The sequence below is a fragment of the Terrapene carolina genome, unplaced genomic scaffold (genome assembly GCF_002925995.2).
Source record: "Terrapene carolina triunguis isolate 2854851 unplaced genomic scaffold, T_m_triunguis-2.0 Scaffold96, whole genome shotgun sequence".
NCBI lineage: Eukaryota > Metazoa > Chordata > Testudines > Emydidae > Terrapene > Terrapene triunguis.
The window spans coordinates 34,324,938-34,339,551 of NW_020664447.1; the positions used below are offsets into that span (position 1 = coordinate 34,324,938).

The window sequence follows — 14,614 nt, forward strand, 5'->3', positions numbered from 1 at the left end:
TAAACTGTTAGCCATACTGGTCAAAATTGGCCATGCTCAAAGGTTAAGGGGCAGTGGTTCACTGAACTCAGCAGGAAAGTGAGACAAATTTCCAGCAGCATTGACCTATCCAACTGACCTTTTTAGTTTAGTTTTAGTTGCAGAGGGTGTTTTCTATTCATGTACAGTCATTGGCTGGGGAAGCCCCTCATATTGATTTTACCATGAACAGGGAACAGAAAACTATAACACAACCCATCACCTATTGCAGATGTTTGGGGTTAGCTGGGGATGAAGGAGGGAAGGTGGTGTTTCCTGTTCCCTTGCTCTGTAATGATTACTCTAATAAGAATGAGAGAGAGCTTTGTTGGGTTAATTGATACCAGAGAATAGGATCTCTCATGCGTTAAAATGTTGCATAACAGAATTCTCACTGTTGAAAGCTCTGTTGGAAGATAATGGACTAGTAATTTGAGTTGTGCCTCTTAAATTGAAGCCAGGGCTGCATGATCTGAAGTCCATTATGTGTTAGGAGAGCCCACAACAGAAGGGACTGACTCTTTCTTTACCCACTTGGGCTGTGATCCTGGCAAGTCTCATGAACTAAACAGAGTAAAATATGGTCAATATTTCGATGGGAGATCTCCAAGGAAAATTTCAGAACGTTGCATGGTGACTCGACTTATTTAGTGGGGGGCACCTCCCCCCACTAAATAAGTTCTGGATCAATGCTCCAGCATGTTGTTAGGAAGCACTGCATAATTAGAGATGACATCTTTCAGGCAAGAGATATAACAGATGAAAAATGGATATCCTGACCTTTCCAGCTTTCTGTGTGTATACAGCCCTTATATATATCCCTGGTGATTTGTGAGATATTGGACCTTAAAGTCAGGCCAGCACTAGGTTTTGTGGGACCTGGCTGAAGAACTATGTGTGTCCCTCCCTACCTGTAAGTGCTACACCCCACCGGGAAATCGCATGGCCATGTATCAGCACCCTTCCTTAGTCTATCTCAATCTCTTCTTGCTCTCAGGCTGTGGTGACTCCCTCACGCACCTGTTTGTGAGGCTCAGCAGCTGCTGGTGAGCCATTTATATGGATCAGGAGGTAAAGATGAAGTGCACTTTTAAAGCTGGTGACGAAGACATTGAAGGAATTTAATACTTGTGGCCTGCTGACACCAGAGTAAAGTGGGGGTGGCATTCTGACTGGTGAATTAGATGTGCCTGTATGCTGAGGGACCCTGGGAGATGTGGGGCCTCATGTGTTGCTGCTATTTACAAATGGGATGTTCTGTTGTACCAAAATCCTATTTTAGAAATGTAAAAAATTCTAACTATATCCAGTAAATAGTTATATATGGGTACATTATTTAGAATTTTGTATTAAACTCGTGAGTCTATATTTGAAGCCCTGCATTTTCAGAAATGTCCTCATTTTTTTTGCTGCCCAGCCTGAGACACTTTGGGCCTGGTTGCCACCCTTTGCTGAGCACCCACAATTCCAATGTAAGCCAAGGAGAGCTGAGGGTACTCAACAGCCTTGAAAATCAGGCTCAACTGGGGAAGCTGGGGACCCAGAATTGTACTACTGGTTGATAACATTGGAGATACACAGCTATAACTGAGGGTAGACGTTTCAGGCAATGGAGTTGCACAAGTGTAACTGAAGCATAATTTGGCGCTACATTTGGTACCTAATTACCAATTCTGTTAATTTATGCTTGAACTAGAGTAGAATCCAGCTCTCTCTCCCAGCTCTGTTGGGCCAAGAGGGGTAAAGAATAGTGTCACTTTATTTTGTTCACAGAAATAAGCTTTCTGGGGCTCCAGTTTCAAAAAGCATCCTTACTCAGGGCACTATTTAAGCACTTGCTCAACTACCACTGAAGTCAGTGGAACTTGAGCACATGCTTAGTTGTCATCCTGAATCAAGGCCAGAGTAGCTGAGTAAAAATGTGCCATTTTTACAATCACTTTACAGACGCTTAAATAGGGAATGATCCCTGATGATCTATTCAGAGAGAAAGTGCACTCTAGTCCCATAGAAGATAAGAATCAGAGGTATGGCTGGTTTTTTAAAGCGAAGGGTGAAGAGGATTACAATCCTCCATCCAAACCAGTGCCACAAGATTCCCTGACATGGGGAGAAATGACCAACCTGAAAGGTACAGAGTCCAGTTATGCAATTTCTAGTTTTCTCTCAGTTTGAAGCCCGTAAAGTCCGTTGGAAGGGGGAGGGAGGGATATGAAATATGGTACCTCTAGGTTTTTTAAAAAAAAATCTTAAATACAGTAGCTTTTCTCTCAGTTGTATGACATAAACTTTATACTGTGTCATCATATTTTGTTTATCTTGGCCCAGGTTTGGGTTGACTGCATCACTCATGGGTGCCTTTGAAACTTATGAGTAATGTGGTCAGTGCAAACTTGTGCCAATAAAAACATCGTACCACACCAGAATACATATATACATATAGCAAATATTTATTTAATTTAAGGTATTACAACTAATCATTGCAGTTTCCCTTTCAAACTGTATAATGTTGGTGTGAAATCTATTCTATCCCTCCCTTTACATCTGCCTCTGTTTACTCAGAGTTTTCTATAAGCTTCTATCAGGCTTGTGCCTTGGGCTCTACCTTATCATTTGAATCGAGGTTTGTCCTATTATAACCACAAAACTGGTTTCTAGGCGCCTGACTCTTCCACCCCCTTGAATAGCTTATTTTCTCTTGGTATCTGAGGTACACGCTCTGTGCTGAGGTTCTTGTGATGATAGTGACATTAGTGCCGTGTACCAGATTGTTACTTGAAAACCTGAATTCTGGGGTTTCTCTTTTGTAATAAACTTTCACGATGAGCCTGTCACAGAGGCACCAGGCCGATGCTCTGGAGCTGCTCTGTATGAAGCCAGTCAGGACTCTGGTGTAGCATGCCTCACACTGTCACCAGGGCAAGAAGCTTACATAGTTTCGGCCTTCCTGGGTCTGACCTCAGAGCATTCAGTATCCCTTTTCACACTGTGCGCTTCCCGCAGCAAGTCCAGGTTACAAAGGACACTATCCATAGCTTATGTGCAGGCAGCTGGAGCAGCCTCACCAGCCCCTGAGGGTCTCAGCAAAAGTAACACACTCTTATTCCCACCACCTAGGCATTGGTTCAATACACAGGGAAACTGAGGCATGCACAGTATTCATGCAAAACAGTAAGACTCACATATGCTCACATACAACATAACAAGGGGAAAACCTCACTTTGTCACAGCCTTAACACCCAGTCCTGCAAACACACAGGCATAACTTTCATGATTATTCCTATTGGAGAAGATCCACAGTCCCCTCTTTGCATTTTGCTGGATGCCATTCAGGTGATACAAAGCAGTCAGAATGCTGATGTAACTGGCTATCTGGGAATTCCCCTAGTGTAAGGAGCCATCTCTTTGCCAATCCACCTCTTAGTACTCGGTCCAGGGAGCATGTTGTTGTTGTGGTGGCGTCATTGCCCTATGGTGATCCCCATCTGCCAGAAGAGGCTCATGGGGGCCATTGCACCTGGGTGCAACTTAGAGCAGCCTTTAGGCCACCTTTGTGCCTTCCTTCACTGTGTCAGGTAGAGCTGAAGCTCTGGTCAAGTAACTTCAATGGGAGTATGCATGGAGTCGGGTTACTTACGTGTGCAACTATTAGCAGATTAGACCCATGCCTATAGCTTTTCTTAGTCTCCAAGAGTGGGGATCAATTATCGGTAATTCTGGGGAAATGGTAATCACTTACATTACCACCAAATGATTACACTGCAATAGATCCACACTTACCCACTCAGTCTCCCTGTATAGTTGGCATTATATGTTTGTACTAGTTTGTTTCTATCTCTCATTGGAAAAAAATAACTGAGCTTTGAATTTATACTGCTAATGGTTCATCCCCTCAGTAAGGAATTAGTATTTGTATAGTACTAGATAAGTGCTAAGTTTTATTATTATTAATTATTATTAATGAAACCTCTTGAATCAGTAAAACATTCCAGGAAACCTTATGAAAACAGGCTACCTTGTGAGATCTGTAGTGCTGCCTACCTCTGGTCAATGTGGAAATATGACGACAATAGCTTTTCTCATGGTGCTGTATTTCAGCACTTATTCTCCTGGTCTCAGTCAGAAATAGGGAGTGCAGAGGCCACATGCAAATATATAGGGTGGCAGTGGGATGCCTACTACGAGGAAAAGAGCCTCCAAGGGGAGAGTCTTAGGAGGCAATGCTCAGCTGCAGGAGCAAAGAAGAACTCTGCAGGGTTCAGGAGTAAGGGTGAAGAGCAGGGAACTTCAGCATAGCCCAAGAGCGGGGGGAGGATCATTTGTTTGGATTTTCAGTTGGACTTTTGTTACCCTGAAGGGTGGCTGAACTTGAAAGGTGACCTGGCTGGATCACAGAATGACAGGCAATAGAATCCCTGCAATGCCACTTCTATGCACGGGGGGCTGCCTCTGGGGGCAGGACCCCATTACAGTCGCTCTTGAAAAAAGGCAGTGGGTAATATTTTGTCTTTGACTAACTTTAAAAGTCTCCTCAGTTTGTTGTGCTTTTTATAATATCCCTTTGATGAGTTATTGCAAGTAGCTTCAAATGAACTTGATAAAGGTCAAAGTGTGGAGTTGTCTGTCTGTCTTTGTATGTTCTAGTTCTCATCTGGGCTGCTACCTGTCCTCCAGTAGCTATAATAATTCATTTTTCCTCCTGTTTGCAGGTTATCTTGACAAATCAGATTACCACACGGCTGAGCAATGGCCTTGATATCCAGGCAGACCTGGTGTCTCCAGCTGATGACTTGTCGCTGTCTGAAGGTAGGAGATCCATTTTATCACAGCTGAAGCTTGATACTGACGCAAATCCCCACTATCACTTGCAGTCTCTTGTTGATATTCGGGAGCACATGGGACTGGGTTTATCAAGTTTAGCATAAAATATAGTCGGAGTTCAAAAACATTCTTAAATTTCTTTGTAACTTTCATCATTTAAGGGGGAATGTCACCCATGTTAACCAAACGACTACCTTTACTAGGGGCCACAAAGAAATTTTCAGTATCCAGTTCTATAGTATTTTCCTCTGTAGTATCGCTGATGCATAATTAGCCATGTGCACTAGCATCTCTGATGCCATTGTGAGAGGCAAGAAACTGAATAGACACTGGCTTGATCTGATATGGTAAATCCTATGCTCCTGTTCATTGATTGTAATTATCAGCAATACAAAAGAGAAACACCTTGCCACAAATCAAAAAAGGATAAACTTTAATTTGTGTCCCCTGGACTATACACTAATCATACTTCAAGTACAGTGACTCAAACTGCAGATCTCAATATTACATTGATGGTATACAAGTGTGGCGTGCCTTGTAACACCTTTCTTATAATACTGCATTTTGTTTCTGTGCTAATTTCAGGGTATTGTATATTCCAAAGAAATTGAAGCAATAATTACACATTTTCATGCAATAATAAGAGAGTTAACTTCTCAGTGTATCTATCAGTGAGAAGAAAAGGTAACTCCAAGTAAGAATTCAAACCCGGTCACCATCTTGTATGGTAACTGCAGTGTCTAGCTATTGCAAGAATAGTTGGGCCCATACCACATGCTGCAGAAAACTGTAGAGCAGTTCCCTATTTAGAGTTCAGTTGTGTCAGAGGCCCCACTCTGCTGTGGTAAGCAAGGTTTTCCCTCTAGTGGGTTCCTCAAACAGTACTGCTGACCTTATATCACTTTTGCAACTTGGCAGGATATGGTAAGGTGGTTTTCACTCCTCTTCTTTGTTGCACCTTTCTGGTGGGTCTGGATCAGCTACTCTCTTACACCAGTTCTCACACAGGAAAATTCCCCATCCTGTATGACACATGCAAAGGGGTATTACTAAAGAGAAAACAGAACCAGGCTAGAGTTCATACTTGTAGCCCAGCGGGGCCCATCAGCGCTGGTTCTCCACTCTCCTGGTGCTGTCAGTGAAACCTCCAATTTCATTTACACTAGATTCAGAGCTAATCTCCCAGGATCACGGTTGCCTACCCCAACTAAGCCTACAATCCCTTCAGTCAACTGCATGAATGCTCCATGGCTAGACAGTCAAGAGCAGGCTTGTTCAAAAGATCCTACTAAATATTAGAACGTCTTCTACAAGAACTTACCTTGCTAAATTGAGGCATTTTTTCACCTGGTCTTGGCAGTAAAGGGTATCGCCAACCAGTTCTTCAGTTCAACATATTCTGGACTACTTACTATACCTGAAATACGAAGATTTGGTGGTTAGTTCCATCAAAATACATCTGGCTGCTATTTCAGCGTTCCATTCTAAAGTAGACAATCACTCTGTTTTCTCCAATGATATGTCCATACGATTTTTAAAGGGCTTAATCAAATTATACCCTCAAATGCAAGACCCCGTTCCTCTGTGGGATCTAAACTTACTATTGTCAAGACTTATGGGTCCCCTGTTTGAACCGTTGGCTACCTACTTGCTGTTGCATCTATCAATGAAGGTGGTATTTCTGGTGGACATTACCTTGGCCTGAAGAGTAGGGGAGCTGTGGGCATTAATGTCAGGGTCTCCATGTACAATCTTTTTTTAAGGACAAGTTTTACCTGCATCCTCATCAAAAGTTCATCCCAAAGGTGGTTTCCTCTTTCCATATCAATCAGCCAATTTATTTGCCTGAATTCTACCCAAACCACACATGACCAGGGAGGAAGAGCGTTTGTGTACATTCGATGTCAGAAGAGCATTGGCATTTGTGATGCTCTGTACCTTGGGGGAGCACCTGCACCCCCATGTTCATCCTTATAATATGATTGTGTGGTATCCAATGCAAAGTTTGTTATGTCGGGTGTCTTTGGAAGGCTCATGATGCACTGAGCATTGTTTTTTATAGTGATGTTATAGGTTGTAATTTCATGTATATAGTTATGAGGCAGAAACTGTGTCCTCATGGCTTAAAACAAGCCCAGGCAAAAACTCTCCAGGAGCAGAGGGGCAGTTCACACCTCATCAGGGCATGTATGGGACAAACCCAGCCCAGCCTCACAGAAACTAAGGACACTGGACTAGGCAGCAACAAAGGATCTGTTGGACTCTCGAGTGAGTCACCTCCCTTCCCATGGTCAGTTTGGGTCTACGATGAGGTAATGCTCATCTAACTCTGAAGGGGTGGGGGGGGCAAAGCCAAGAGGGAAGAAAGGACATGATAAAAAGGAGAAACGTTTGCTATGCTCTCTCTTTCTTCCACCTCCATTTACAGCAGGGGTGGGCAAACTTTTTGGCCTGAGGGCGGCATGGGGTTTCAGAAATTGCATGGAGGGCCAGTTAGGGGAGGCTGTTCCTCCCCAAAAAAACAGGCGTGGTCTGGCCCCCACCCCCTATCCGTCGCCCCCTGACGGTCCCCCCGGGACCCCTGCCGCATCCACCCCCCCTCCTCTCTGTCTCCTGACTGCCCCTGGACCACCTGCCCCTAACTGCTCCCCGCCACCCCATCCAAGCCCCCCTCTCCTTCCTGACGGCCCCCCCGGGACCCATGCCCCATCCAACCACCTCTTCTCCCTGACCGCCCCCGGAACCCCCACCCTTGACTGCCCCCCGCCGCCCCATCCAACCCCTCCTCTCCTTCCTGACTGCCCCCCCGCAACCCCTGCCCCCATTCAACCCCCCTGTTCCCCGCCCTCTGACTGCCCCGACCCCTATCCACACCCTCGGCTCCTGACCACCCCCCTAACTCCCCTGCCCTCTATCCAATCCCCCTCCCCTGCTCCCTGCCCCCTTACCGCGCTGCATGGAGCACCGGTGGCTGGTGGCGTGGCTGCACCAGGATAGGCAGCCGCGCCGCCCAGCTGGAGCCAGCCACGCACCGCGCATCTCAGAGCACCAGTTCAGGCCGGGCTCTGCAGCTGCGCTACACCAGGAGCTCGCAGCCCCGCCGCCCATAGTGCTGCCCATGTGGCAGCGTAGCTGCGGGGGAGGGGGGACAGCAGGCGAGGGGCCAGGGGCGAGCCTCCCGGGCCAGGAGCTCAGGGGCCAGGCAGAACAGTCCCGCAGGCTGGATGTGGCCTGCGGGCATTGTTTGCCCACCTCTGATCTACAGACACCACCACCAAGTGACTGAAGCATGATCAAAGGGGAGAGCCTGGCTGAAGGGCAACCAGCCAGCCTGTGGTAAGGAGCATCTAACTTTGTAAGGGTACTGAAAGTGTTAAGATCAGCTTAGAATGCGTTTTGCTTTTATTTCATTTGAGCATATCTGACTTGTTGTGCTTTGACTTATAATCATTTAAAATCTATCTTTTGTAGTTAACAAATTTGTTTGTTTATTCTGCCTGAAGCAGTGCATTTGGTTTGAAGCATGCCAGAGACTCCCCTTGGTATAACAAGCCTGGTACATATCAATTTCTTTGTTAAATTGACGAACTCATATAAGCTTGCAGCGTCCAGCAGGCATAACTGGACACTGCAAGATGGAGGTTCCTAGGATTGTGTCTGGGACCGGAGATATTGGCTAGTGTCATTCGGTTGTACAATCCAAACTGTGGCTGGCCAAAAGTGCTCACTCATGTAGCTGGAAGCAGCTCACATGCTAGAGGCTGTGCGTGAACAGCCCGGGAGTGGGGTTCACAGCAGAGCAGGGTAAGGGTGGCTCCCAGAGTTGAGGATTAGAGTGACCTAGCAGATCACCGGTTCAGATAACACGAGGGGAACGTCACAGCATTTTACCTGGACAGAATCAGACACTTTCGTAAATCCTCCCAGCTGTTTGTATCAGTTGCAGACAGAGTAAGAGGTTAATCAGTCTCCACCTAGAGAATTTTTCCTGGATCACATCTGGAATATGCATGACCTATGACTTGGCTAATGTCGCTCCATCCAACAGAGTCATCACTCATTCAATGAGGTCTCAATCTGCCTCAGTGCCCTTTCTGGCACTACTTCCAATTGCGGGCACTTGTATAGCGGCAACCTGGTCCTCACTTTTGGCTCCCACTATGCTGTGGCTCAAGACTCCAGAGACGATGCTAGAGTGGGAAGAAGAAAAAATGGTCACTAATCTGTTCCGTAACAGTTGTTCTTCGAGATGTGTTGGACATATCCATTCCACGACCCATCCTCCTAACCCAGAGGTGGGCAAACTATGCCTGTGGGCCACATCCGGCCCACGGGACCGTCGTGCCCGGCCCCCGAGCTCCTGCCCTGGGAGGCTAGCCCCGGCCCCTCCCCGCTGTTCCCCCTCCACTGCAGCCTCAGCTCGCTCGCTCCGCTGCCAGCGCAATGCTCTGGGCGGCGGGGCTGTGAGCTCCTGGGGCAGCGCAGCTGCAGAGCCTGGCCTGACCCGGTCTCTGTGCTGCGTGGTGGCAGCGGCGTGGCTGGCTCCAGCCGGGCGGCATGGCTGTAGCGCCACCAGTCACTGGTACTCCTGGCAGCACGGTAAGGGGGCATGGAGCAGGGGGGGTTGGATAGAGGGTAGGGGAGTTCGTGGGGTGGTCAGGGGGCGGGGGTGTGGATAGGGGTCGGGGCGGTTGGGGGGGGAAGAGGGGGTTGAATGGAGGCAGTCAGGAATGAGAGGGGGGGTTGGACGGGGTGGCGGGGGCAGTCAGGGGCAGGGGTTCCGGGAGCAGTCGGGGACAGGGAGAAGGGGTGGTTGGATGGGGCAGGGGTCCCAGGGGGGCCGTCAGGAATGAGAGGAGGGGTCGGATGGGGTGGCAGGAGTCTGGGGGCGGTCAGGGAACAGGGAGCGGGGGTGTGTGGATGGGGCAGGGGTCCTGGGGGGGCCGTCAGGGAACAGGGGAGGTTGGATGGGGCAGGAGTCCCCGGGGTGGGTAGGGCCGGGCCACGACCCCCTCACCTAACCGGCCCGCCATACAATTTACAAAACCTGATGCGGCCCTCAGGCCAAAAAGTTTGCCCACCTCTGTCCTAACCCCTTCATTGGATTTGCAACAAGAAGGAGCTGAGAGGGTTAGGGTAGCTCTGCCCTTTATATCTGCACACAGTGGTGTGCGGCAGCAGGGGAAACTTGTGCTGCTCAGTGGGTACTGTTGAGGGGAAAAGTTTCCAACAGCCGCTGGATCGCATTGACACCGAGAGGAATGGACATGTGCAATGCATCTGAAGAACAACAGTTACGGAACAGGTTCATAACTGTTTTTTCTCAGTTAAATATAATTTGTGGCTTTGGTTAAGTGTCAAAAAATCCTGAAAAAAATGCTGAAATATACATCTATTGTTAGATAGTATTGGATTCCCTGTATGTGAAAGATTGTGTTAGTGGCTCATGAAAGCAAAGATGATGGTATTCTAAAATCAGGACTTTGGAAGATGGCCTGGGTGTAATTTTTTGTGGTGATTATGCTAAATGTGTTCATGCAGCTATTGTGGGTAGTAATGGGAGTTAGTTGTTCGTCTAATTTTATGGTGCCATTGTTTTGAACTTTTGCCCTGGAGCGCCATGAATGAGGTGGGATTTGTTGACTTTTGTATGTGAATTTTTTTTTTCATTAAGTGAATTCATGCTGGTGAAAGGTGCTGGAGTGATAGTCATGGGATTTGAAGATTTCTATTTATCCCCAGAACAAGAACAAAACAGTCAGCAGAAGTGCATGTTTTTCCTACAAATTCTCCCATTAAATGCCTCAGTCCTCACCTATATTGACCACCTCTGGCAGTGAAAGTGGAATTCACACCCATTCTGTACTTTTCCCTGTCTGCCAGCAAGGGGCTCAGCTGTCATGACGGTTTTTGCACTGTGGACACTGGTTCACTAGGAATTGGATTGAGACACCCTCCAAACTCATTTGATATTACCACCAAACAGCCTGCAAATAATAATAATAATACTTTGCAATTTTATTGCTCTTATCAGCTGAGGAGCTCAAATGACTTTAAAAACATTCGTGAATTAGCCTACTAACACCCCTGTGATGCAGGTAATTATCATTCCCATTTTACAGTGGTCAAAGCATAGCCCCTTAAACATGCAGAGGGGGCTTTTGGTAGGGGAACCTGGTCCTTCCCACTACACTGGGATCTGGCCCAGGGCCCTGTGAGGGTGACACAAGGTCTGACACTCAGGAGCACCTTAAAGCTGTCCTCCCATGGCCACTTTCTACCAGCCTGCTATTGTCCAAAGTTTGCAGTCTATCACAGGAGGCTGTTAAGGGCGGCTCACTGCTTGGTATCTCTTTGCAGCTGGGCATGGTGTGGTAGCTGTCTTCGTCCTGGGGTGGTGGCTGCCTCCTGTCATGCCTTGGCCCTCCGTGCAGGTCAGTTTCAAGTCTCTCCCTTTCAGGGGTAGTCCATAAACAAAACATAGGGAATCAACACAAATAAACCGGGTTAGTAAATGGGGGGGGGAGAATGCCTCCCTCTCTGGGTATAACAGAAACAGATCTTCCCTTGTCTTAGGGAGTGACCTTCAGGCAGTTGTTGAGGGAGAGATCTTGCCTTCCCTTAGCCCTTTTCTCAGGAGCTTCAAGGCAGAAGTTCTTTTCTCTTCCTTGGTCTGCCCACAAGTGAGCTGTTTTGCTCCTTTTTAACTCCTCTTCCAGTCTGTGCATCTTTTGCAGGTGCGGTGGGCCAGGGTTGATTGAGCCCAGAGCAGCTCCTTAACCCCTTGTTGTCCAGTGTGAGGTTTGTATACCCCGTCACATATGATCAGGAATATAATCTAGAACTCATGACTGTGTTCTTATCATAAGATCATCATTCCTTTCATTCATCACCAACTTGAGCTGGATTTGAGCTTGTAATTAGTTGTAAAGGATCCATAATACAATATTAGTCCCAAAAGGAATTAATTCTGTTGGATTATATATATCTAAAACATTATGTTAGCCATGTCAAAGTCATGTTTCTGTAAACTGCTTGGTGTGTGGATAATTTTTTAGAAAATCATCTAGAAATGAACCTTTCGCTGTTCTAAATATCCTATTAGGAAGAAACAAAATGCTACAGTGGCTTTTATTCTTTGCTTCTGTGTCTGACTGTGCATTAGAAGGGAATTTGTTGGGCCATTATTATGTGTTGGATCAGGCCCAGTCCTCACCTCATTTCTACCCTGGAGCAGTTGCAGGGTTGGGTCCTAAAGGTTGCATAAGAAAAGGTAATATTTTCCTACAACAGTAGAAAGCTTTAGGGCTGAATTCATAGTGGTGTAACTGGTGTAAATCAGTGGCATTACAGAAGGGCTGGATTTGGCTCTTAGTGAGGGGGTAATACAGGCAGAAATAACGTGAGCAAGATCCTGGGCTCTGTTAAGTCTGCTTTGCACCACACCTCAGACGCAATGCAAATGTAGTTAGTTTAATTGGCCAGCTGAAGATTCCTCTTGCATACGGGAATCCTCTAATGGTGTACAGCCAGCATAGCTGGCCCTACACCAAACCTCTTGCTGCTCCCAACATAGGGGTTGTGTTGGGGCATGTCTAGAGTGTTGCTGCACTTCAGTGAATTTTGGCTTATAGAATAATCCCCTTGTGGGCTGTTGCAGCCAGATGTAACTTAGAGCAGCTTCATGGCTGCTCTGAGTTGCAGTGAGGGCCAAACCAGCTCTCAGTTGTCACCAGGCTCAAAAGCATTACCTGAGGAGCTATCCCTCAGTATACAAATTTGTTACAAAGAGGACAAACTCAAAATATCCTTGTTAGTAGTGGAAAGACCCAGAAGAAATAGATTTAAGCTGTGTCACGTTAAACAAATATTAGAAGTAGAGCTTAACAACTATTGCAAAACATTTTCTGTGACTATTCATTCAGATTCTTAAACAAATTCATTGTGGCCATGGTTGTGCCCTTTTCATTTTGCTTTTGCAATCATTCACATGATCGGGTTATGCCAGCATGTACACTCATGGAAAAAGTGAATTGTAGGCTTGCATGTTTGAATCCTAGTGGAAAGCAAATTTTAAATTAATTTTCCTTAAGCGTTTGTCCCAGAAATCTGTTTTTTAAGGGAAATGCACATCCATTCAAGGAACACAAACAATATCAATATACTAATCACTTTCCATCTATCTAGGTACCCCACAACACATTATCTCATAGTTGCAGCAAAGCTTGAATAGCAAAGTGTAGAGTAAGCAACATTTTTAAAAAACGTACTTTTAATAGTTTTGCATAAAGAATAAATTAGAAAAAATACTGTCTGTTTGCACAGATATTCTTTGAACAGAAGAGGAAGTAAAATACATCAGATATTTATTTGTTACTAATTATTTACTCTGTGAGGTGCAAAGGAAGGCTGTATATTGCCATCAGTGGAGATGCTCAGGATTAAGAATAAACATCCCAGGTTTAGGAAAAATTAAGCCACTCCTACTTTGGTGCTGGGGGATGTGATGGTGTAACCCACTCAAGGACCCTTCTAAACCAAAAGACTCTATGATATTAATATATGTTCCAGCCGCAGGACCAAAAGCTGCCTCTTACAGAGATCAAACAAATGCCCTATCTCACTTGGGCAAAGGTCGTGACCATGTTGCTGTGGCCAAGAGCAGAGCCCTGCCCTCTCTGGCAGGCACAGAGGTATAAGAAAAGGGAGGGAGGGAGGGAACTCTCAGGTTTCTTTAATCTCAGCTGACTAGCTGCTGTCTTGAAATGTTTGTTTGGAAAAGTTAAAGTTATTCTTTGACTTGACTTGGTCTGTAGGTTTCTGCTAGGTCGGAGAGGCTGGTGTTCCCTTTCATTTTCTTTAAAACAAGCACGGCTTGCGGGACAGTACTTTTTAATTCATAAGTGTAACAGTGGGTTTAGCGTGTCCTTTCAATCTTGCTCATCATTGCCATCTTAAATTGTATTAGACTATGGAGCAAGGGTGGCCTTCCAATTTGTGAGGATGAAAGGTTGGAAGCTGCCACACCGCCCTCCCTCCATAGGACCCTTCCTCCCTTGGTCTAAGAAGTTTACTCTAGTGGACAAGGCAAGGGACTCAGTGTTGGGAGACCTGGACTCTATTCCTTACTTTACCTTTGATTCATTGAGACCTTCGGAGAGTCACTTCACTACTCCGTGCCCTAGTTTCCCTATTTTTAAAATGGGGATAATGTCTCCTACGTTGTGACTGATTTGTTTTAAAGCACTTTGAGATCCTCCTGTGAAAAAAGCCTGAGTCCCACTACCGGAGAGGGTAGCTATGCAGGCAAGTACTATAATTTACTCCCCTCCAGGACTGCTGCTGAATGGAGAGGGGAAATCAGGCAGGGAATTAATAAAATGACCAAGGGCCCCCAAACTTCACAGTTCCTACTGGTCATTTATTTTACCTGTTTTTAAGGCTAGCCCTACGGGTAAGCTTATCTCAGTCACAAAGATCGTTAATCCCTATGAAAACACAAACACCTCTGTTTCACAGAGGCTTAGAGCTGATGAGACAGCCATTAAACATGCTTTTGAATCAGTGCTGTTCCTCTTTGTAGTTTTATAAGCCACGTGAAACTGTGCTTGTTCCTGTGAAGTGCTCCAGCACTTCATATTGAAAAACATTAGAAAGAATCATAACATTTTGACATACATTAGATTACTCTCTTTAGTGTTATGGCCGCAAGCTCCTTAAAACCTTTACAGGCTGGTTTACCCAAGTTCTGTCTGACAGAAGAGAGGTTTTGTCT

General features: G+C 46.0%; 1 protein-coding gene across 3 annotated transcripts in view; it reads left to right on the forward strand.

The window, feature by feature from the left end:
• RAD51B (RAD51 paralog B) overlaps positions 1 to 14,614 on the forward strand; it is a 626,874-nt gene that overhangs the window by 298,569 nt on the left and 313,691 nt on the right. For all 3 annotated transcript variants that reach the window (XM_026651549.1, XM_026651551.2, XM_026651550.1), the window contains exon 8: positions 4,728 to 4,824. In XM_026651549.1, the coding sequence (XP_026507334.1) occupies positions 4,728 to 4,824 (97 nt within the window). The remainder of the gene's footprint in view (positions 1 to 4,727; positions 4,825 to 14,614) is intronic.